This window comes from Brachycentrus maculatus, unplaced genomic scaffold (genome assembly GCF_059751285.1).
Source record: "Brachycentrus maculatus isolate JH-2025_06_01 unplaced genomic scaffold, ASM5975128v1 h1tg000119l, whole genome shotgun sequence".
In the NCBI taxonomy this organism is placed as follows: domain Eukaryota; kingdom Metazoa; phylum Arthropoda; class Insecta; order Trichoptera; family Brachycentridae; genus Brachycentrus; species Brachycentrus maculatus.
In genome coordinates this window covers 408,123-433,048 of record NW_028280872.1, presented here as the reverse complement: position 1 = coordinate 433,048, position 24,926 = coordinate 408,123, and the positions used below count along the sequence as shown (strand labels likewise).

Genomic DNA, 24,926 nt, shown 5'->3' with positions numbered 1-24,926 from the left:
AATGAAATGATCAAATAAAATATTCGATTTTTGATCATTGAATATGGCAGATAGCAAAACGATGTGAACCTCTCTGAGCGTTCTGTAACCCCGGTACCTGAATATGCATTATTTTGTCCTTTTCACGTCTGCTCCCCTGGTTAATAACGCAAGCCCCGATAAATTTCAATCTCACTCCCGAACGAAACGAAATCTCGGCTACATTTCCGCGTTTTCATTTATCGCCTAACCTCCCCGGTCCTTCTGCTCTCCCAATAGCAGATGTATGCAAGAGTGGCCCCGATGAATATGCATGAAGGTCCGAACACTGCTCGCTACAAGCCTACATGCTAACATGCTCTACTCATTCATGCGCTCCTGGCTCGCTGTGTGTGGGGTATCAGGGTAGCATGCTTCAATTACCCCTGTTGCATGCATTTATTTAAATTATATCTGCGGACTGAATCCGTTTTCGTGCTCGAGACCTCCGTACGAGCGATGCCGCTTGAAAGTCGTGAGATATATTATGAACCTCAACTACTTGTGTCCGTAATATTGTCTCTAACCTAGGAAGAAAATAGGAGCAGTGTATTTCCTGATCTGGATTTAACATTAAAAAAATAAAAATATATATTTCAACATACCATTAAATAAGATGAGATTTTTAATAAAGAGTAAAACAGGTATTTTTATGGGGTTATTTTAACATACCATCGAATGCGAGGGGATTTTAAATAAAGAGTTAAACAGGTATTTTTATAGGGTTGGTATCATTCATAATCTACTAGCAGCATTTACACATATTATTCACTAATGTATTCAGTAATATTATTTTGATTTTGCCTTCTCCAATATAACAACTAGACGTCCATAAAACATTTTATTATTTCAATAAAACTATTTAACATAAAGTTTTGTCTACGAGATATATAATCCTTATGAAATACGAGATGGGGAGTAATGAAATTCATAATTACTCATAACATTAGTGGTCATTAATTTTGCAAAGATACACACGTTATCAAGGGTGACAATCAAAAAGGGTATTTTGTAATTTCCCATGTCTACTTGAAGATAAAGAAATGTTCGATTTTCAATACGAAAAAATGTATCAACAGTTTCTAGTCCATGTTATAATATATTCTTGCAATAGTGAATCTGAAATTATGTTATCCATTCATCCATTAGGTCGGATAAAAATAATCGGATAAGGGCATATGACTGAACGTCCCCCGCTGTTGGCGTGGTTCAAAATCTCACCCTTCAGTGTTTATATCAGCCTCTATACACTTCTGTTTTCCTGATACTTTTACGCAAATAAATGCGAAATGATACTCGGATATTTGCGAATCAAACAACCTCAAATCTTTTTTCTCATAATTGTGACATATTTTTCTATTATCTCATTAAAATAATCATTAATGAAAAAAAAATAAAAATGATGTTTGTTATGAAAATTAGTAATCCATTTAAAAATTTTATGTAATCGTTTCATAATTTTGCATGCATCACAATGAGAATTTGAGTGAAAGCCAATGTACTAGGTTGGCATTTTTTAATACGAAAATCCTCAAACAAGCATGAAAAATTATGCTTGTCTGTCTGGAAAGCGAATTAAGGGAGGGTCTCAACATTTCTGCCAAGGGTGGTATAAACTCGCTGATCTTTGAGACATAATTAACCAGGGATAATAAGATATAAGGGCGGCTGGAGCCTGCGGCGAAACCTATTGTTAGGCATGTCGGCGTTTACCGGGGATGCAGAACGCGCTGTGATTGAATATCAAATTGTGAAGTGAAATATTAACACGAGACTCGCGGTCACCCTCGCTCAATCTATCATTCCCTGCTAAAACATTGTATTTTGGAAGCCTTTATTTTAAAATACCAGGGTTTCGACATATACTAAAAAATAAATAAAAGACTGTAAAAAATGTTCTGTTTGAATTGCTCCATATTATATTTTTTCTGCTTCTTCTAACCCTTACCTGCACCCAATGGTTCATAGGGCACTGCATCTTATTGACGCAGTGTAATCTTGATCATTACTTACATGAGGCAAGGTAATCCTGTGCTTCAGGGACCAGTCCAGGGTAATATATTAATTTTCACTCCCCCCCCCTCCTGGAAATCGAACCCAGGACCTCCAGCACGTTAGCTTAACACACTAACTATTACGTTGTAAATTGCATTTTTATAGAAATTTTTGTAAAATTATCGAAAAAAAGAATAAAATCATGGTTTTCAACTCCTTCCTTGTTGTGTATAAAACATAGAATTTTGTCTAGCCTCACACCAGTCTGATGATGTCGGTTACGACGAAACCCGGTTGCTGGTCAAAAAAAAAATGTGTGGAAAAAACTATAAACTTAGTTGTTTTATTACATTACATTATATTTAGGGGTGACCTGATAATTATTTCGTAAATTTTACCAGGCAACGTCGGTTTTCAGTTGATAATTCCATGAAATCATCTGTACCAGTGCGGAAATATTTAATTTCATGAACACAATAGGCGAAAAAAGTGATACTCTACACCGTAGAGCTTGAGGCTATCTACCTCCATTATTAATATTCATCATTATTGAAATCATTCCGCCATTCAGCGCCCAATTTTATTTTCGAAACGGTGAGCAATTTGAAATGAACACGCGTTTTATTAAAAGGGGAATATTGTGATATTGTTTTATTGTAACCCACATAGAACTTTTACTAAAAAAAGCTTACGGTATTTGAAAATGATGCGGAATGCATCGAAACGCGTGTATCAATAGATTTTGAGAAATAGTGGTATTTAAAATGTAAAAATTAAATAAAAAATTTATGGATTTTACTACAAAGTGACTGCAGAATCAATTAATGAAATTATTGAAGCCAATACTTACGTTTTAAAAACGCAAAATGTATAGGAAGTGTAAAAAACGTTTGAGAAATAATATTTTAGGGATACTAACATTTTTATTTCTTTATTTTAAAGTTCTCCAAACACATAAATATACTAGGACATGCCAGTACGTAAATATGTAAATGGTAATTTACTTTCTTTTCGTTTTTTACCCTGTAGATACTTTGTTTTGCTGCTATTGAAAAGTTTATTGTTTCCAACGTTATTGAAAAATGCAATGACCGAACGAACATTTCATAAATGTTTTTTTTCCTGTGCCAACATGCAAAAAGTTTTTGTTATTCTATTATGGCTCGTAATTTTCAAAAGGTTTATTTTATGTCCGCCTCCGTAGTATAGTAGTCAGTACGTTTGACTACCGGGCTGATTCCAGGTTTTATTTCCTGAAGGCTCAAAATAATATTTTGTAAATAATTTTTCACTAAAATACTCGTATTTATTTCAATTGTGTAAATAATTCGTTGATATGGTACCTGCAACGCAGAGCTATTCACATTACTTTCATATATTTAAAGATCAAGATAATATTACTTCTACACGATGCAGTGCCCTATGCACCGCTGGGGGCGGTTAAGTGTTAGGAAGAGGAAATATATTTTTATTGGTGTTAAAATTCCATTACAATTAAAATTCTGCAGAGTGAAAGTATCAGGAGCACATACTTGAATCGAGGTGTTGGATACACAAAATAAAGGTACCTACCAGGAAGTGACGAAACAAGAAGGGGAGATATGAAAGTAGGAGGCAAAAAGGGATACGGAGAGCGCCAGAGTTCACACTCGCGTAAAAATCAATGATTCAATTGTGTTTTTTGTGATGCGGTGCGCCGCATTGCCCACATCTCCCCTAGGCATTAGGGGAAGTGCTACAAATCGGAAAGTGGAGGGTTATCAAGAGAGATTATATGTGACTGTATTGTAATTTGTTTTACAATTCAAAAATAAGAAGAAACAATAAAAATTATACTGTTTTATTGAGACGTCAATTTCTTGGTCTTAATTTTTGAGTGTGTCTAAATACTTTTCACAAATCTGGATTATTTCTGATTAAAGGCGTTATTTATCATATTATTTTTTGACATCTTAACACAGACGAAGAAAAATATGGAAGTCTGGACATTTACGGTTGGATATATGTAATCCAATTTTGAAACATTGTAAAAGAATCACTAGAAATTACTCTAGTGACATTTATTGGTGGACGAAGAAGCTTTTTTATTCAGTTCTAGTAAGAATTATATTGATTTTTGTACAATATTTGAATTTGCATCATAAATATAGAACTTCCTAGAATTTCATCTATGATGAGATTTCAAAAAAATAACAAACAATGCTTAGGTTGGTTGTATTTCGTATGAGTAATTATATCTTTTTTTGTAATTTCCAATTTTTATACGCATGTTTTTTTATATATTTTTTGTTATATATGTATATTATTTTATTAATTATTAAAAACCATTATTTACCTTTAACTTATTTTATTTAAATTATTGGGAATTAATGATTTTCATGAACTAATTGGGTCAAAGTTGACTAGTATTTTTATTACTATGTTTGAAAATATATTATCTTTGCATTTTTCTGAAAAATCGGTTATTTTAATAACTCCCAATGAGATATAAAAGATCTTAGTTGTTCGTAAAAATCATATGCCCACTTTCAACAACAACAAAAAAGATTGACAAAATAAAGAATGTATATTTATTATGTTCAATTATAAAAATATATACATATGTATGTAATACTTTCAAAATCTTTTCTTATCTGCAACATAACGTTGAGAAAGTTTTGGTTTGAAGGTTCAAATTTACATAACTAAACATTTGTTATACTAAAAACATGTTATTTTACTGGAAAACGTATATTGTGTTTATTTCACATTTTTAGATATTGTGGTAGTGCATGTTTTTTTTTGCGTGTGGTAGGACATTGATATTTCTTACGAAAAACTGAATAAACATGGGGTAGGCCTGAGGGTTAGATAGAGTGTCAGATTTTGATATCATTTCATTCATTCTGATTTCTTGTTTCATTCGCATCCAAATAATGGGTATTTGCGAGCTACCAACTTCTACTCCCGACACGTGTCGCCTGAGCTGTGTGGAGAGATATACGCGTGTGACACGTGGACAACACACGTGTACCTAGCTAAGGGGTGAAGATAATGAATTCATCCGGCGGTGATGAAGAGGAGATAAGAGGAGGAAACAACGGAATCGATTTCAAATCCGAAAAATACAGGAATTAGGAGAAAATGAATAGCTAACAGAACCCCCTTTTTCAGGTGATTTTCTTTTAATTTTATTGTTTATTGTTTTATATATTTTTTATTATTTTAAAACGGCTTTAAAAACGACGCTGCAAGTAGTGAGCAAAGCGAGCCATTCTTTAAACTATTGAGTTTGAAAAGTATCAGGAGACAATCGACGGCGAAGAGGTAGATTATGAACTCTTCAGTTCCTGCCTCTTAACACGAAACAGAATGACATCGCTCGACATTGTTAGCGACCTAACTGATCTTATGCGCTCCCTGTTAGAACGTACTTTTTTATACAGAATGTATTTAATTTTTGAAATATATTTCTGATTTAGAAAATTTGTTTCTTGTTTTATTTATTTCTTACCTTAAAAATTCATGTTTATTTTTTTTTTATCAGTAAAAATATTGGAGTACTTAATTTATTGAATTGAATTGAATTATTGAGTTTTATTTATTGAATTTTTCCTTAAAATTATAAAGTCTACCTCCGTTTTACAGTAATTAGCGTATTTGGCTACCGTGCCGGAGGTCTCGAGTTTGATTCCAAAGGGGGTAAAAATAAATAAAGATAATTTTACACTTTAATATTTACATATTTACACTCTGAAATGGTACTGGAAACGCAGGACTAATCACCCTACCTCCATACAATGAACGATAAAATAATACTTCTTTAATACGATATAATGCCCTATGCACCACTGAGCGAGAACAAGAGTTAAAATAATAAATCAATACATTCTTAATTCACTAGTTCAATGTAAAATCGTTTTAAATATCTTTATCTCATTTTTAAAATAAATTTTTAATATTATGGATAAAAAAAGACAAATGCTCATGGGATTAGGGCATATTTTTATATATATAATAAATATAATTTGTGAAATATTTTGATACAAAAAAATACAAATACATATCATAAAATTTTGTTTTTATTGAAAAAATTAACACTCTGTGTATCGAGTTCAGACTACTTATCAGTAGCTCGTGTTGAAGTGATTCATCGTGCCCCATATTCTCGGTTGGAGAGAAAATACGTGATAAAATCGGGAAAATGTCAAAGAGCAAAGTTCGCCCTTTCGTCCCACCATGGCTTAGCAACTAATACCCCTAGATCTTTCGTCTCGGCTACTAATGCCACTTGGCCGCAGTATTGTACCGTCTCTCAGAGTGAAATGGCATATGCATATGAACTACCTTCCTATCGCGCCAAAAGTGTGACGTTCCGGGGTTAAACCTTTCAGAAAAAAATAACCCTCTTTTTGAAAAATCTTTTTGAATCATTTAGAAATAGCGTATGATACTAATATTAATAACCCAAACAAACTATTTATCACATGATATAATGTTTTGTGTTAACTGAGATATAACGGAATATAAAAATGAATTATTTTTCTATATCTAATCGACCGGTCGATTCGGAAGGTCGCGACCTTCCGAATCATTAAATTAGGAGTGTGATGAAAGTCTTTATTTATTAGTATGTACCTACGACGTTTCACAAAATACTTCAATCGCTATTCTTATTGATCGCGAAACGTTATTCCTGAATCTTTAGACCTTCGCTAGAGACATCTGGTGAGATAAAAAGAAGCTTTCTTATTGAGCAGAAACTCTTTTATTAGTATGTGAGATGCGAATCCTGGATTATAATCACAAACATGAGAAACGCCAGATAATATCATTTTCATTTTTATTATTTTAGCTTATAATTTGACCAGTAAATTTATTTGCATCATTTTGATTATTTTCATATTATTTAAACAAAAAATAATAATAATCATTAACTCCTATAAATATTTGGAGAAAATCCAGATTTTCTGAACAAGTATTTGGACACACTCAAAATGTTGAAGAGTACAATTGTTTTTAATATACGAAAATATAAACAAACTTCCTACTATTATTATAATAAATATAACTGACCAACACAAATGAATGAATGATTGAAGGGTTAAATAAATGTAAAATCAAGTACTTCTAATACTCAAGTGGACAGTCAGTAGTCGGAAGAATTGGCTAACTAACCAACAGCTTAAATAACACTGTTTTTATATTATGACAAAGACTATCAGTAAAGTATAATACAATTATGTACATAGATGAATTTTTATTTCATTATGTGAGTATGTGAGGTCCGCATCCTGGATTATAATCACACACACGAGAAACGCCAGAAAATACCATTTTCAATTTTATTATTTAAGCTTATAATTTTACCAGACAATTTATTTACAACATTTTGAGTGTGTGAACAAGTATTTGGACACACTCAAAATGTTGTACGTAACAAATGAAATTAAAACTGGCACCTACATAGGTATGTATATCAAATTAAACAATTTGATATAATATGTGAAATTGTTGAATGAATGTGTTTTATTTTGGAGTCAGAGTTGAGGACCGACTTCAGCCTTATCTCTCGCCAGTTCGACCCTTGTTTTACATATCTTGACACAGGAAACGACTTGCTCCACTCATGCAGTACTCCGCTGTTTGTATAGAAATCATCGCTCTTTTCTCTTTCATGAGGGATGCCAAATATATGAACATGTTATTGTTTTTATTTTTAACTTATACACCTGGTTATATATATATATATATATATATATATATATATATATATATATATATATATATATATATATATATATATATATATATATATATATATATATATTTAATATTCATAAGTTGTGGTTTTCGATAAAAAAAAATATGCCAGAGTTTTGAACTTCAAATAAATATTTAAACATAATTTATTCGTTGTCAATATATATATTTTATGTTAGTAGGTACATAACGATTTTTAAAATGTGCTGTAAATTATTTGTATATTTGATATGAAGTTTGTGACTGTCGATGAAAACGTTTAAGTTTTTAAAAAAACTTATTTTTGCTATCAGCGATTTTAAATATTATTTTAACTTTATTTTTCATTAATTTTTCAAATTTAAATCTCCTTATCATTTGTTTATCGTTCATTTTGTGTAATACCACTTTTTTAAAGTGGTATTACATAATATGTGTAGCAATTTCTTCCCAAGCGATATTTTCACTTATAGTGATCATATCTCCTGCCGATATGCAAATATCCATACACTTCTCGTAACTTAGATGAGATTTCTATAATTTAAATCATTTAGAATAACTTATTGTAAATTAATACGAACTTAACACTTTCCTTATTATTCACCGTTCACTTTGTGTAATACAACTTTTTTAAAAATCTTAAAATTGATTTTATGCTGTAGGTATTACACAAAATGAACAATGAATATCACCAAACCGCAAATTTAACAATGCTTTGAAAATACAAAATAATTATTTTAGTCCATATTTAAAGAAAATTTTCTCAAACACAATAAATGATTGGCCAGTTATGGTTTCGATTCAGTAAGGCAGAATTTGAAAATCCGTTTTGATTAATATTTCTTTTTTTTTAAATCTACAGAAAACAGTCTTTATGTATATCAGTTATTTTATCACGGTATGCGCGAACCCTGCTACCAGGGTGGTATAATGAATGAATGGTCGCGCTATCTGCCCCGTTGATAGACCCGGGCCGCAACTTTTGACATTCAGCCTGACATTCATTTACCCCTCATCCGGCCTGCTATCCTGGGTACCTCCAAGTATTTGCATTTGTGAATTCGCGAACTGACCGTACAAAATAATCCACGTACTTGCTTGCTTTGCTTATTTTAACAAAAATATTTTATTTTTATTTCTTAATACACTGTTTTTTTATTAGATTTATTTTAAATACTATTTAACTTAGGTATGGAAGCATATTGGGTTAGTATTTTTGGGATAAATCCTATTTTTGTGGTTAAAAAAAAGGAAATATAATAATTCGTCTTTTTTTGCACTAACGCATGTATTTGCCTCTAAATAAAAAAAAAGCTTTGTTAAAAACATACATTTATGTAAATAAAGGAACAATTAATGGAATGAGTGTTTATACACATAAATAACATTTTTGTGTTGAACAATGTTCTATTTCAATTATTTTAACAAAAAAATATCCTCAGTTATAAATGAAAAAACCTGTTTTTTACCACTTGAAAATTATTTATTTTCAACGTCTAGTTTCAGAAGCTACACATGCTTCCATCTACGGGTTTGACTATAAGCTTATACGTGAAATGTTACAATTGGTAAAGTGTTTACTCAACGAATTAAGTATTTTCATTTAAAATTCAATAATTTCTTACCACAATAAATAAAATAAAAATATCTTATTTTTTCATTGATCAACCCACAGTTTTTTGAGAAAGACAAAGTGAATTATTATTTTCTAGTAAAGAATATGAATTATAAAAAAAATAATTTTGGTACTTACCATATTACCTTTCTTTATTATTGTGGCAACATTTGTAATCCTACAATTAGGGCTAGATATAATGTACAACTATATATATACCATACACACACAAATGTACATGTACACATTTACATTTGTGCATGTATATATATATTTTCACTAATATAGCAGTTCCATATTATGAAGTTAACAATAAATGCCGTTTTTCCTAAGCGAGAGGTCAAAGGTTTGCGTTATTTTCCATATATCACGCTGTTCACAATACGTTATTTGCATATGAATCGTTATAGGAAATGTCCCCTTAACAAACAGTTTTGTGTTGGACGTACGCACGTATTACATATGGACAAAAATAAGGTGTTCATAAGGTACATTTCATTTCCGTGTGTGTTTTTATCAAATTTCTTGTACTGAATGTATTTATAATATCTGGCATATTGCACAAAAGCAATATCTTTCAACCAATAACAGTGATAATTCATTTATCGAATGAGTTTCTAACTTGAAATATTTTGACGCATTATGAAAATATTGTAATACATTTATCACTTAACCAACTTTTGATAGGTCATAAACCTTGTAAATACCCTGTAAAAACTAGATTTTTTTCGTAATATATGTTGAGATATCAACAATAAAAAAAATCCTAAGTGGAGAAACCCAGATTTGTGAGCAATGGTTTGGCCACATCCAAAAATATTGTGTAAATTGTTAGATTGTAAATTCACTAATATCTATTTTGAACCTCCTAAGAATCAAAATGATATAATAAAAATAATCTTTGTACCTAGTATGATTTAAAAAAAATATATAAGTGGCAATACAATGAGAAATAATTATTAATGTTTTTGAGTATTATTACACTAAAATATTTATATATTTTTTTAATTTTTAAAACACACTGTGTTTCTTGGTGTTGGCAGCTGTTGCTCTTTTTGGATGAAATAATATTTTCGATATACTATTAACCTTGCTTTAGTTTATTGGGGTGTGATACATCCCCTTCGTTTTACCCCAAAGCGCGTTATTTACCAAAAAAATAAGATATTGCATTTTTGTGAAACAAATATGCGTACATGTATTTTATTTATTGTTTCGACGCTTACTTTGTGGTAAGACATGTGGAAAACTCAAGTGGTATAAAAACAAGTGTTTCTTTAATCATGCGTACATGTACATAAACACGCGTTCAATACCATACAAGACTTGATCCAGATTTACAAAAAAAGATCTATTAAATAATTAAATTGATAACCTGCATAAAAATCGAAAATATTTGACATTCATTATATTTTACGACTCGAATTTGGTATTGGTTTAAAACATTCCTGCAAACAATGTTTTAATTTCATACATACTTTTCCGAATATTACATTTTTTTACAACATTTTGAGTGTGTCCAAATACTTGGTCACAAAATCTGGATTATCTCCAATTACACGAGTTATTTTCATATTAATTTTGATATCTCATCAAAGATGAAGAAGAATATGGAAGTCTGGGCATTTACAGGGCTGACGATTTTCATAGGCTGGTTTAAGTGTTCACTTTACACACGTGTAACATTCACCAATTCTACCCATTATTGACAACCACACTACTCAAATTCTTGGAAGTTCTGTATATATGAACCAATTTAGAAACCTTGTTCTTGAATCACTATAACTTCACTAGAGGTAAGATGTAAAGAAGCTTTTTATTTTATTAAGCAGAAACTTTTATTTTAGTATGTGAGATCCGAATCCTGGATTATAATCATACACATAAGAAACGCCAGAAAAAACCATTTTCATTTTTATTATTTAAGCTTATAATTACATTTTTTTATTTAAAATTCATATAACGTACATCCTTCTTTATAAACATGGTCCGAATCAATTGCAAAATGCAATTTTCATGCAATTTATAATGCCCTGTTATTGCAGATGTACAGATGTGAAATGTTTTGAGAAAAAAATATCAAATAAAATCATTAAATTATTTCAATGGATTTGTCTCCCCTCAAAAAAGGTTTTTTCCAATCGATATAGGACCCAGAGACCGTTAGGGTCACTAGGGTCAATCGGACACCCGGACCCCTATAACAATAGGAATTTCAAAAATATACCTTAATATGATATATGATAGAAACCTTAACTATTGTATCAAACTAGAATTTACTTTTATTAATGAAAGAAATAAAAAATACGTTTCTATTTTATCCAAATTAAATCGTAGGTTTATTTGTGTATATAAACTGTTCTACGAGTGTTTGTAAAAAAATCTTACACTTAATATAATATTATATGGCAGTACATTAATATTTACACATTTAATTGAAAATTACACGCACTAAACAAGTTATCCTTACTTTTTACACTCATATAAAATTGTCTTTCGTTAGCTCTAATCGGAATGTTTCCGAAAATATTTATTTTTTATTTTTCTAGTGGGTTGTAAATACTTACTATTTTACGTTTGTATATACTAAAATTCGAATATACCCATATACTTAGATCAAACTATAAGAATAATACTTATCCGTATATCGCTCACTCCTTTCAACAACGTCATATATAAAAAATCGTCAATTTTCAGCTGTGCATGTTTTCGGATTGTCCAGAAAATGTACTATATCCCAGCAAAAGTGGCATATTTTTTTCTTAATATTTACTCTTTACACTGCAGAAAGTGTTGTTTTTGCATTTTGAAGAAAAGGTATTGTTTAATTATATTTTAAAGTACACAAAATATGTTTCAAATGGAGAAAAAACATTCAGAATTTACCTAAAAAGATCTGTTGCACAGTAAAGTGTGAAATAAGTGGCTTGATATTTATTTAATACATTTCATTATTTTTTAAACTTTAATAACGATCTCCTGAAAAATCAAGTTTTTTGATATATGACGTTGCTGAAAGGAGTGCGCGATATGTTAAAAGTGTATGTGCATAGTATGTATCTAACATGTTACATCATGTGTTATGTTAAATGTTACATAGATACATACTGCATATGTTTGTACCTTAAAACGATCAAAATATGATAATAATGTATTTTAAAAATTTACGTATGTAATTCCTCTTTACTTGATAAGGTATGTACTCGTACTCGTACATACTATAGCGTACCTACGTATACTAATGTGTACTGAATCGCAGTTGTCTAGATTTGAAAGATACCATTGAACAATCCCATTATGCCTATTTACAATATGTTTGTACGCTTCTCAGTCTGGACATAACTAACATTCCAATAATGGTCGTCATTTGTGTTGTTGACGTCTCAAAAAAGGCAAAAGCAAACGCGTTTGGATTCCGATAAATGGCTCGAATCACAATCGGACATTCATGCCGTAAATTTGTTGTAAAGGACGGCATCAATATAAAATTATGTTCTTCTCTATTCATTCGTGTCGCCTTTTATGCGCGGTGTCAGTTTTTATGGGACACGGTATACGCCCCCACCAAATGGTCACCTAATGAGGTATAGGCGATAAATAGTACCACCCCAGGTACTCGTTGCCCGAAATCAGCTGGACACTACCTGAAATAATAATAATTTGTTTGAAGTGCTTCGACAATGTTAGTTTTTTTTTTGTTGTTGGTATTTTTGTTAGTGTTCATTAGAGTATAAATATTTTGAGTAAATACCCTATTGTTGCTTCTTGCTTTTTCTTCTACGAAGTTATTTGACACAATGTGTCAAGATATTATCTTCTATTCACAAATCATAATATCGTAGTATGAAATTCGATATAATAACCTTCTTATGTTAAAACTGGTTCTTTTAAACGTAACTGTTTTATATTATGCATATATTTTGATTTACCTAACACCCAAGTTACTCTAAAATTTAGATACGGCTTATGCAACCCCGCGTATCATGGCTTTAACTTAAGTATAAGATTTATAACCTTTTCCTATGTAATAGAAATATAGTGTAAATCATGAGTGAAAATTCTATAGATTTTATCATAGAAACGAAACAGTAAACTATACGTGAACAATCGAGACAGTAATTAAAAGAAATATGTGTAATAGGAAATATTTCATATATATTGGACCTTATCATGATTTTTATTAGTAAAAAAACATAATATTTACTCATGTTTTAACATTTATTTTTATTTTATTTTATTTTTTACACTTATTTTCCTTGTTTAAAATAATATCAAAGGGCTTCATACCATTGTGTATTTAATTATATATTCATATGCAGGCTAGGTTGGGTAAGATTTTTCGTTCAAATTTAAAATATGTACTTATATGTAAATGAATGCATATACCATGAAATTATGAGAAGTGATCCGTTAACAAAAATGATTAACTATTTATTCGTTTAATCAAAAATTTAACTTTATTTATTTCATTTTAAATCCATCATCGGTAATTTTATCATGTATGTACCTATCAAAACGTTTTTAAGGTCAGAAATGTCAGTAAGTGCACACATCAGCAAGATTTTGTAGTCAGATTAGGAATCATTTGTATACCTCTATTGTGTTTCTTAAGGCTATTAACGTTGTATTATGTTTTACGTTTAATATTTGCGCAAAAAATAAGAAAAAAAAATCAAATTCAACGCCTCCAAAGTATATGTCAGATATCTTTTGTTGGGCAAATCGCATCTCCCTATTGTATCTTGTACTTTGGAAGCTGTTCCAAAAGAAAGCTCGTGCCTCTGCAAACATCTGGTCGTGCCATTGTAAAGATTTCGAGCTTTGAGGTAAAATTTGTTATTCTTCAATATTATCTGAAGATATAACAACAATGGGAACGGTATTCTGTCATACTTCTGAGGATGATTTTGTATTTTATTTGAATATATCATCGGTTCGATTGTGATAGAAAATGGCCGTTTGGAAGACAAAACAAATCCCATCTATGCCATTTTTTGTTAAAATAATGAAATAGAATACTTTTTTACTTGATATTATGTCTACATACGTAGTGCAAATCATTTCTTAATTGTTTTGCTCTTACTCTCGAGAAATTTCAACTTTTACCGTGTGATCAAAAAACAAAAAAAAAATATGTTTTTCATTCCATTAAATACTATTTTCACTTTTATTATTATTCATATTATTTTTTGACATCTCATCAAAGATGAAGGAGAATATGAAAGTTTGGGTATTTACGGGGCTGACGACCGTTGTAGACTGGTTTAAGTGATCACTTTACACACGTGTACGTTTCACAAATTTTACCCATTATTGACAAATATGAAAAATAACTTTAACCAGATTTGTGAACAATAATTTGGACACACTCAAAATGTTGTAAATAATAATTATTGATTCACATTTTTTGTATTTAAAAATTAATCATCTTTAGCCTTTTATCTTTCACTTCTAGATAGCCTTAAAAATAATGTAGACATAGAAATTTACTGAAATATATACTTATATACTCCTAAGTGGAGAATCCCAGATTTCTGAACAAGTATTTGGACATATTTTAAATGTTGCGTATAAGAATATTTTATTGAGTTTTTTTGTGATTTAAAAATGATTTTGGTACCTACATATTAAGTTAATTTAATATATTTAAATATAGCATGATAGCTACATAGCTTCACTCTAGTACCAACACATTTTTATACAATAACGTTAAATTTTATTGAAAGGAGAAAAATGTTTTTATTTTATTGCAAGATTATTCAAAACATATATTTAAATAATTGTGCATAGCTATTTATTATACGGACCCACCGCCAAATCCACAAAAGTAAATCAAAATATAACCTGTTTAAATATTCAAAAATTTCAATTAAATTTGCTTAAATAGCTCTTGCAATTTCCATAACTGATGTAATTATTCACGAAAGGTCGTGCCCCATTTTTTTTATCAAATTAAAAGGTCAAAGGTCAACCGCAATATAGCGAGTTGTTTATTGTGATCAATAATAGTTTTAATATTTGCTTAACAGAAGGGCGAGATTCCGGTTTCTTTATAATGTCAAAAAACGTAGGGACCAGTTTTTTTGTCCCCCTTTCACCTTTGTATTCAAAAGAATTATTCTTCAAAAACAGTTTTAAACATGGGGTGAGAATCCAGAAAAATTTAACCCTCAATTGAAAAAATATATAAAATAAAATATCAATGTTTGCATATGAATTTGTCTAAAATTAAAATGAAATCGTATTTTGTACTATATTTGTAATAATTTATATTGATTGTCCTATCAAGTTTTAGATAATAAACGTATTTTACATAAGTAGATTCTTGCAAATATTAAAAACAGAATCATAGTGTCGCAAACAAATTATTAATTGATTGTTCGGCGTACAGAAGAAGAGACCTCTGACGATCAAATTCAGAACGCGAGCGGCTGCGCTAAGAGCCAGTCGTGTTTTAACGTGCGATTTTTTTTTGGAATTTATATGAAAAAATAAATATATACATTTTTTAAGCCCCCTATTTTTCAATAGGTACCAAAGTGTTTTCTGTACAAAATAATATATTTATTTACAGGAAAATATATTTTTTCAATACAAAAACGGTATTCTTATAAAAATTTTAAAATTCGTTAATGTTACCTTGGCTAACAGAAAATTAAGTTATTTAGTCCTATTTATCGCATGTTGGGCCTTAAGTGCTGTTCGTTGAATATTACTTAAAATACCAAATTTTTTTTTTCCACAAATGATTAGGAATCCACGTAAACAGCTTTCAATCGCATCAACCACTAAATATACCCTGTCATAAATAGATATTTATGGTACATGACTGCAAAATTTAAAAGAAAATTGTTTAAACGATGTATTTCCTTTGTTTTTTTTTCTGAATTCAAAACACAATTAAATTTGACTTTCATTTCCCAATTTAGGGGTTGCGTCACGTTTTCCAAGGTCGTTAAAAATCTATTTTGCTTTAATATAAAAAAGCAAGGGTGAAAATTTCTCAAAGAGAAATATAATAACCCCATTGTATTTCAAATTTCTTCCGAAATAAGGGCCACATGTTTTGGTGACATTTAAATTTCTGAGGGTAGAAGTAGCAATTTGAAAATGATTACGAAATTTAGCGACGGCTTACGGCCGATAAAAACGTTTAAACATAATTTTCATGCAAACTTATTTTATACATTTATTAACATAGGAAGAAGGATGTGTGAGCTACTTTCAATAAGATTTTTTGTTTTTGTTTTGTAAAATAAAATAGTAGAGAAGATACGCCTTATCAATTGTGTCAAATTAGTACTACATTCGGCATAAAGGTGGGATCGATCCTAGGGCACTTATTTTTTCTTTTATATTAAATTGATTCGTAATACTAAAATTTAAGATTAAGGTTTTTATTTCACATAAATTTTCATTCAATAATATGATAAATCATATATTTTTATCGAAACCAAAGTAAATAAATAGTCTTGTATGACGATATAAGCAATACAAATAGTACTCAAGTGGTATCATTATAATATCAGAAAGGTGGGATCAATCCTAGGGCCACTTATTTTTACTTAAATACTTTTATATTTAATTGATTCGTCATACTAAAATTTAAGATCGTTTATTATTTTACATAAAATTTCATTCAATAATATCGTAGTCATACAGGAGAAAGTGACCAAGTGCATTTTTTTACAAAAACGTAATCATTGACTATTTGATATCTTACTAGCTTAATATTGCCCTGAAAAAATCCCAAAGGATTTTAAACATGGAAGTATAATATATAAACTTGTAAAAAATTACTAACTGCATTGATATTTTTTTTTCTTGCCAAGAAAAAGTGACTTAAATTGCCCTCCTGAACATTTTACGTTTTGTTAGTTGGTCACTTTCTCCTGTACGACTACGATATGATAAATCATTTATTTTTATCGAAACCAAAGTAAATAAATAGTCTTGAATGACAATATGAGCAATACAAATAGTGCTCAAGTGGTGTTATTTAAGAGAATCAATGAAATATGGAACTTTTTAAATTGATAGATGGTGTCAATAAAATTGACCCCTTTCCGCTTATTGACTGTTGCTGCAAAGTGGGTGAGCGGGTTTGTTTCAATTGGAGATATGTGTTTTTCTGATTCATTCCACTCTTGATACCAGTACCGAATCGACAATAATAAATTAAACGATCAAAATTTATCCGAATATGGGTGCATTTTTCAATTTGAATTATTTGTCACATTAGTATTTTTATTTTATTTTGGTTAGTTGCAAACGGTTGAATCGGTCTCAAAACATCAGCAGGAGGTTAAATTCTATATTTTGAAAGTAAATATATGTTTGTAAAAATAAGAAAACCATTGGATCATTTCGCAAAAATATCAAAAAAATAAATGAAAATATTAATAGGCGCAGTCACAGGTTGCCTTATGACCAAAAATGTAAATTTTTTCATGGAAAAAATACATAAAATTTTCATATATGACCGTATCTTATTATTATTATTTTTTAAATAATAGGTGTGCGTATACATTCAACATAAAAAACGCACACAACTATAATAAAGGAAAAGTAATTCACCAAAACGACATTGATAAAGTCGATCCAAATCCGTATTTAAGGGAGAACCTTAATAAATAGCATTGTAGGTACTCAATAGTCAAATTTACAGTAACAAAAAAATACGAGGCTTTATGGTCTCATTTAATAAAACACTGCTTTAAGTGAGAAAATGTCTTAAATTTATTTTTAAAACAATATCGAATAGATACAATAAAAATATATTCAAATTATTTGAGAAAACAACCAAAAAATAATACTCGATAGTATAAAAAGTGGAGTCTTCACGCACACAATGATAAATATTCACAATGCTTAGCTTGTCAAGGAGGAATGGGTACATCAATTGTGATATTTAATTGATTTATTCTATGTAGAATCAAACGTCATTTAATTGATGCATTCCTCTTAAGATGTACAGACATATAATAGTGTAGACGTGAAACTACCATAATATATAATGGAACGTTTGTCAGAGGCGTGCAGAGGATTTAAAATGCATAATTTATTCTATTATAATCTATAACATAACAGTGTACATCCCTTTGATATTTTATTGGGTGAGTCTATAATTATTTACTTATTACTTTTACTTTTTTATTAATTTTACTGCTACCGACTTTTCAGCTTCCGAATTATGATTAAAATGCCCATTTTCTGGGAGCTTGAGGACTAAAAAAACATATGTACTTCATTCATTTCCGGAAATTAATCAGGGATTTTTAATTTTCTTGACTTAAGGTCAAAATTTTGTTGATTGAGAAAACTTAACTTAACTTTGAGCTAAAATTCATACTTTAAGAGTTTTCATTGAGTGCTGTTGATAAAACTGTGATTATTTTCGATAGTTTTTTGTAAAAACTTAATTTTAATTTGATGCATAAATTGATATGTTTAAAGGGCACAAAAAACTAGACCTAATTTATAATTACATAAATATCTAAACCATCACGCCGGTAGGCAAAGATAATAGAACGCCCCACTAATCTGTCCTTCCAGACAATTTTCCCCTCACATTCATGCATCTCCTCTCACTTACGGCCGATATGCCGGCTCCCTTTGACAACTGTGAAATAATAGATCATCCCAAGTTTTCATCTCTGTTTCTATTTACAAATTCGTTATTCACATATTTTAAATAATATAAATATATTTATTTAAATATTTTCCTTTTCATGTTGAAATTCGAATTCTTGATCTCTTGTTCAGTAAAACACCACTTTACCATATTAGTTATTAACTGTATTTTACGTTTCACATCCATTTACCAGACAGTTCAAGAGTTCACGCACTCGCCCATACAGTTAGCCGGGAGATTTTGTGTATCCATTCGCTGTTAATCACTCTAATGAATTGACCCCGTGTTTTGTGACCCGTATATTGAAAAGACAATTCCGTGCTTTGCCTGCAGAAGAATTCCACGGGGTCGCGTTCGGAAATCTCAAACCCACTCGCTAGTTTAATTGATCGTTTGGTGCAGAATCGGACCAATCGATGACCCCTTTTACAGTATACCTACTATTTACTTGAATGCTATTTTCAAAATAGATTTACATGATGAAAAAAACTAAGGGTTTTAATTGATTTATTAATTTTTTTGTAATTAACTTTTTTTTTACTGATTTACTTACGAACCATTTTTTAAACATTTTTACATGACGAAAAAAAATAAGGTTTTTAATTGACTATTTTTTTTGGAAATGCGATTGACTTTATGTACTTACCATTCTTTGATCTAACAGTTTTACACGATGAAAATAATGAAGATTTTTTTTTCAATTTAATTATTTATTTTTATTTTAAATCTTAAGTAAAGTATGCAAGACTTTCCAAGAAGTTCATATGGCATATATATTATATGACATGCATTGAAAAAATATAAACATATATTACTGTAAAAACGTATCTTTATTTATTTGGCTTTCATCAAAGATGTATGTCAATTTTTAGATTTAAATTTATATAACAAAAAAATATTTTGTTTTTTTTTATGCAAATATTTTATTTATATTTTAAATATTTAAATCAAACACTTCTTTTAAGGATCTACTAAGCTATATATTTAATTTTTTTGAAAACATTAAAAAAAAATCCTCACAATTGTTCGCATAGTTGTGGCATTATAAAACTACTTTCAATGTTAGTTTGATTTTAATATTTAAAATATTAAAATTAAAGGTCAAATCAATAAATAAAATTTAATTTATTCGTCCAGCAACCGGAATTCATCGTTACCGACGAGACCCGGTCACTGGTCAAATACTGGATTTACTCCTAAGTGGAGCAAATCCAGTATTTGAGAAAAATTTTGACACACTCTAAATATCGTGAATTTTACATCTCACACAAAACTTCATTAACGTAGCTAATTTATGTTTTAAAATGTAATAAATTTACAGCTGTACTTTTATTATCTTAGATAAAAAGCAGTTTTATGATTCAAATTTATATCTGAAATATAAACATTTTTTTATATTTGTATTTTACTTCTCCCATTCAATTCATTTTTATTTTAAGATTTTTAAAACAGCATACTACATACAATCTAATAACCTAATTTAAGCCAAAAATATTTTTTCTTGTTCTCTTTCCATGCCGTAACAGTATAGTTCTCCCTATTTCCAATTATAGCAGTCCTTTATTCTAGACATCATCTTCATGTAATACTCCAACGTCGTGCAATGTCTTCGTTTCAGCACACCCTAGTTGAGTGATTTCTCACGATTCCACTTGATGTGTTTTCTCTCTTAATCGTGAACTAATTAAACATTAAACATTCAAAACTATTGCGAAATGACAAACTAATTAAAATAACATTTTATCGTCTTTATTTTCTTCAAAAATAAATGTATTAAGATTTACATATGTTAAGTATATAAGGTGTTAGAAATATGCAATTTGGATCGAAATTTGTTCATTCAATTTCGTAATTAGGTTAAGAGATTGAATTAAACATCGGTTTCTTTTAATAAATTCTGTTTTGAATTTTTTTTAAATGATTTTTTTTTTTAAATTGACCTTTTTTAAAACTAACTAACTAACTGACCAGCAGGGTAGGCATAGAGAATATAACGTCATACCAATCTGTCTTTGTACGCAATCTTCGCCTTTTCCATATTCATACATATTCTAATACATACACACCGATTATTCCAACTCCTGACCAGACCATTTTTCTTCTTCTTCTTCTTCATGAGCTCCTTCTGACCTCCACTGTTGGATATAGTCCTCTCACCCTTCTTTCCATTTCCTACGGTTGGTTGCTGCTTGCAGCCAGTTTATACCCCCCACACTATGTCGTCCGGCGACTATGTCGTCGGACCATCTTTAAGTATTTGAAATTCTAGATAATGTCAAGCTTTCTTCGGTCTTCCTCTGCTTCTATTATCAACCAAATCCACCTCATAAATTTATTTGATTTTTCTTTCTTTAATCATTCGATTCACATGCCTAAACCATCTAAACACACCTTTATTAATTTTCTCAACAATGTTTTTAAAAAATATTTTTAACTATCTTAAAATCTTAGATATCACTAGGAATTTGTCTGTTTTTCGATAAGATGCATAAAAATAGGCTACATATCATAAACAGGATTTTTCACTCATGTGGCATATTGTTCTAAGCTAGGTATGTCCATAGTTTAAATGTTAATTCTCCGAATGTCTCATGAATTAAAGTATTCCTCAAACTGTATTATTCGAGTCATTCGAGTCGTGTTCTGAAAATGGTTGAATTTATAATTGCTGCATCATCCATTATTCGACCATCGCGTGTTTATTAATTCTTAGAAGAAAAAGTAAATGTTTGTACTTTTAATGTTCCAGTATTGTTAGTCACTTGTTCGTTCGTTAAGTACCTATCTGCTTAGATATCATTCGTGATATACCATGCAGTAACACATGCCATGCAAAGTAAAAATTAAACTGAATTTATTTATATTACGAGCCTAAGTTATTGTCAGTACATTCGAAGAACTTAATACACACAATATATATGCATTTTAGAATACTGGCCAGTCTAATTATTTAAAAAAATTGTTTATTAAAAACATCGTTCTAAAGTACTTTGATAACCTTCCTACAGATATTAAAAAAAATATATTGAAGACATTAAAATGCTAACAAAATAAAATTAATCAATATACATGTTAATCTAAGAAAGAATAATAAAACAACAAAAAAATCATTAAAAAAAAGATTACCAACAAACATGACAAATAATTAATACGTGTTAGTCCCTCTTCAAGTACAAGAGCTTAGTCTCATTATTAGAGAGAACTGCGTTATTGATTTTAAGATTATAAAAGTAGAAAAGTCTAGAAAATTAATTAAAATTACAAATAAATCTTTTGTAATTTTATATTAAATAAATAAATAAAAAATAAAAATAATTACATATATGTATATATACAAGTGGATAAATGTAGATATTTTTTTTAAAAATTAAATCAATAGTTAAATATATTTAGTTTATAAATAATCTAGAGACTGTAGTTTGCCAGAGGAGTGGACTATTGAAGACCTGTGGTTCAATTCCCACCCAACTTCAACTTCATTCCTGTTTTAAAATACTTGCTACTTGGACCTACATAAAAATGGTGTTACGTAGTGAAATTCATATTTTTTATATCTAAAGAATGACTTTAAATAAAGTAAAATCTGGATTTTATCTGCTTCATTCTAGAAAATTAAAAAAAAACAATTCGTTTGAATCTTTATGTATCATATAAAATAAAATAAGGTTTTTTTTAAAGGAAAACTATTGGCTTTTCTCGTTCTTTTTTCTACTTGTATAAATTACATGAAATAAATAAAATAAATCTTTCATACAATTATTGTTTCCTATTTCTAACGTTGTATTATCATCAATATAAGTGAGGAAATAAATCCTATTATATTCTTACAGCTTACGAAATTATTTTCGTCTCTTTACATCCATTAGTAGCTTCTTTCTCTATTGCGACACTTTCCATTACGAAACGGAAAAAAGCATATCTATTTCCGTTTCATATTTTTCGTGCAGAATAATAAATGTATGTACATTGGTTATTCTAAGGATATATGTGTCGCGTGCTTTCAAAATGCGCCAGATCCATGTAAGTAGATTTTACAAAAAATTCAAAATTCTCCGGGTATATTTTTAAAAGATTCTGTGTTTAGATAAAATATTATGAAATAGAGAATTTTTCCATTTTTTTTGGATTATTTTAAGTAAAAAAAAAACACGAGACGCAAACCGATAATGACGTCATCATAATTTTTTTACCTATCCCCGCTATCTGATTGGCCGATATGGGTCAGAAGGCAAGTTTCATGAACATAGCGGAATTTGAAATACAACGCTGTTTTTAAGTATTCTTAGCAGAGTTTTCAAGTCTTTAAATATTTTAAGTCCGCCTCCGTAGTGTAATGGTCAGCATGCTCGGCTACCGTTCTGGAGGTCCCGGGTTCGATTGCCAGGGGGGTTCAATAAATATAAGTGATTTTTTCACTCTAATATTTATTCAATATTACACTGGACTGGTACCTGAAGTGGAGGGCTGATCACCTTTCCTTCATGTGTAAAACGATCGAGATAACACTGCGTTTATATGAAGCAGTGCCCTATGCACCATTGGGGTGCAGTAAGGGTTTTATTATTATGAAATATTTTAAACAATGAAACGTCCAATTGGCATTCATAAATTTTTTAATCTTATAAAATTGGATCTGGCGGATTTTGAAAGTAGGCGAAACATATGAGAGATGTAATAAGAGTTGCCACTTTTTTCGAATTGATAGTAATAAATTTGACAAATTATTCGTGATATAAAAGCAATGTGTTTCAATTAAGCCAAGACGGTTTAATTCTGAGAGTCCAACAAACAACAATTATGTAAATAATTTCCCCCCCGATGTTTTAAGAAGTTTTAATCAAGTTATTCAGAACAAGGAAGTCAAAATAAGAACAATTTCGGAGTTCAGAATTGAAAGATGTTTGGTCCTGTTTTGAGTAGGACAAATTAATTCTTACTTTAAAGTTAAAGGTGAATAAGAGATGAGAGTTACCCTAGTTGGAAGAGGCTGAGAGTTTTTGAGTGAGATTCTTATTTAATTTATTGTGTGAAAGGGTTTTTCTTTTGACATTTGGATGATAAACATTATTTTTTCAGCAATTTGAATGTGTCCAAATACTTGGTCACAAATCTGGATTGTCTCTAATTATAGCAGTTATTTTTCATATTATTTTTTAACATCTCAACATAGATGACGAAAAATATGGATAAACATATGAAAGCCAAAAAGTTTCTTTCATTTCACCAATAGATGTCTCGAGTGAAATTCAAGTGATTCATCATAGGTAGAATTGACAACCACACTATTCAAATAATAATGTGTCGGGTTGTGGTCCCGTGGCTAGTGTCGCGGACTCTTAAGTCAGAGTTTCTCGGTTCGAGCCCAAAAAAATAATACGAACATTTATTTGTTTTACTAATGTATTTTTTTATATTGTTCACAGATGCGTGTGGCTTATCAGACGTTGCTCACATAGAAGGCCTTCAAGAGAAGTCGCAATGCGCCCTGGAGGAATACTGTAGAACCCAATATCCGAATCAGCCCACCAGATTCGGCAAACTGCTCCTCAGATTACCTTCCCTTAGAACGGTCAGTTCGCAGGTCATAGAACAATTGTTCTTCGTCAGACTGGTCGGCAAGACTCCCATCGAGACGCTGATCAGAGACATGTTGCTCTCAGGGAGCTCCTTCTCCTGGCCCTACATGAACTCGATGTGACACACAGTTTGGAGGCAGTTAGCTTCCGCCTGATCTTCAACCGCCGCCTTCCACGCTGGCTTTCCGACGTACCTCAACCCTCAAGAGAGATTCCTGGTCAACTTCCAGAACCACCTGGCCCCGGCGCAGTTCCACCAGCCCCAAGATCACCAGTTTTCTTTCTCGTATCACGCCCAGCAGAGCCAGTTCGCGGCGGCGGCGAACCTAGAAGCTTGCTCAGCGAGCAAAGCGAGGAACGAGAAACA

The 24,926-nt window shown here is 30.2% G+C and overlaps 1 protein-coding gene across 2 annotated transcripts in view; it reads left to right on the top strand.

Annotated features, from left to right (window-relative positions):
- Nucleotides 1-24,681, top strand: part of svp (COUP transcription factor 2) — a 130,878-nt gene extending 106,197 nt beyond the window's left edge. For both annotated transcript variants that reach the window (XM_088259637.1, XM_088259636.1), the window contains one exon: nucleotides 24,407-24,681. In XM_088259637.1, coding sequence (XP_088115763.1) covers nucleotides 24,407-24,681 — 275 coding nt within the window. The remainder of the gene's footprint in view (nucleotides 1-24,406) is intronic.
- The last annotated feature ends 245 nt before the right edge of the window (nucleotides 24,682-24,926 follow it).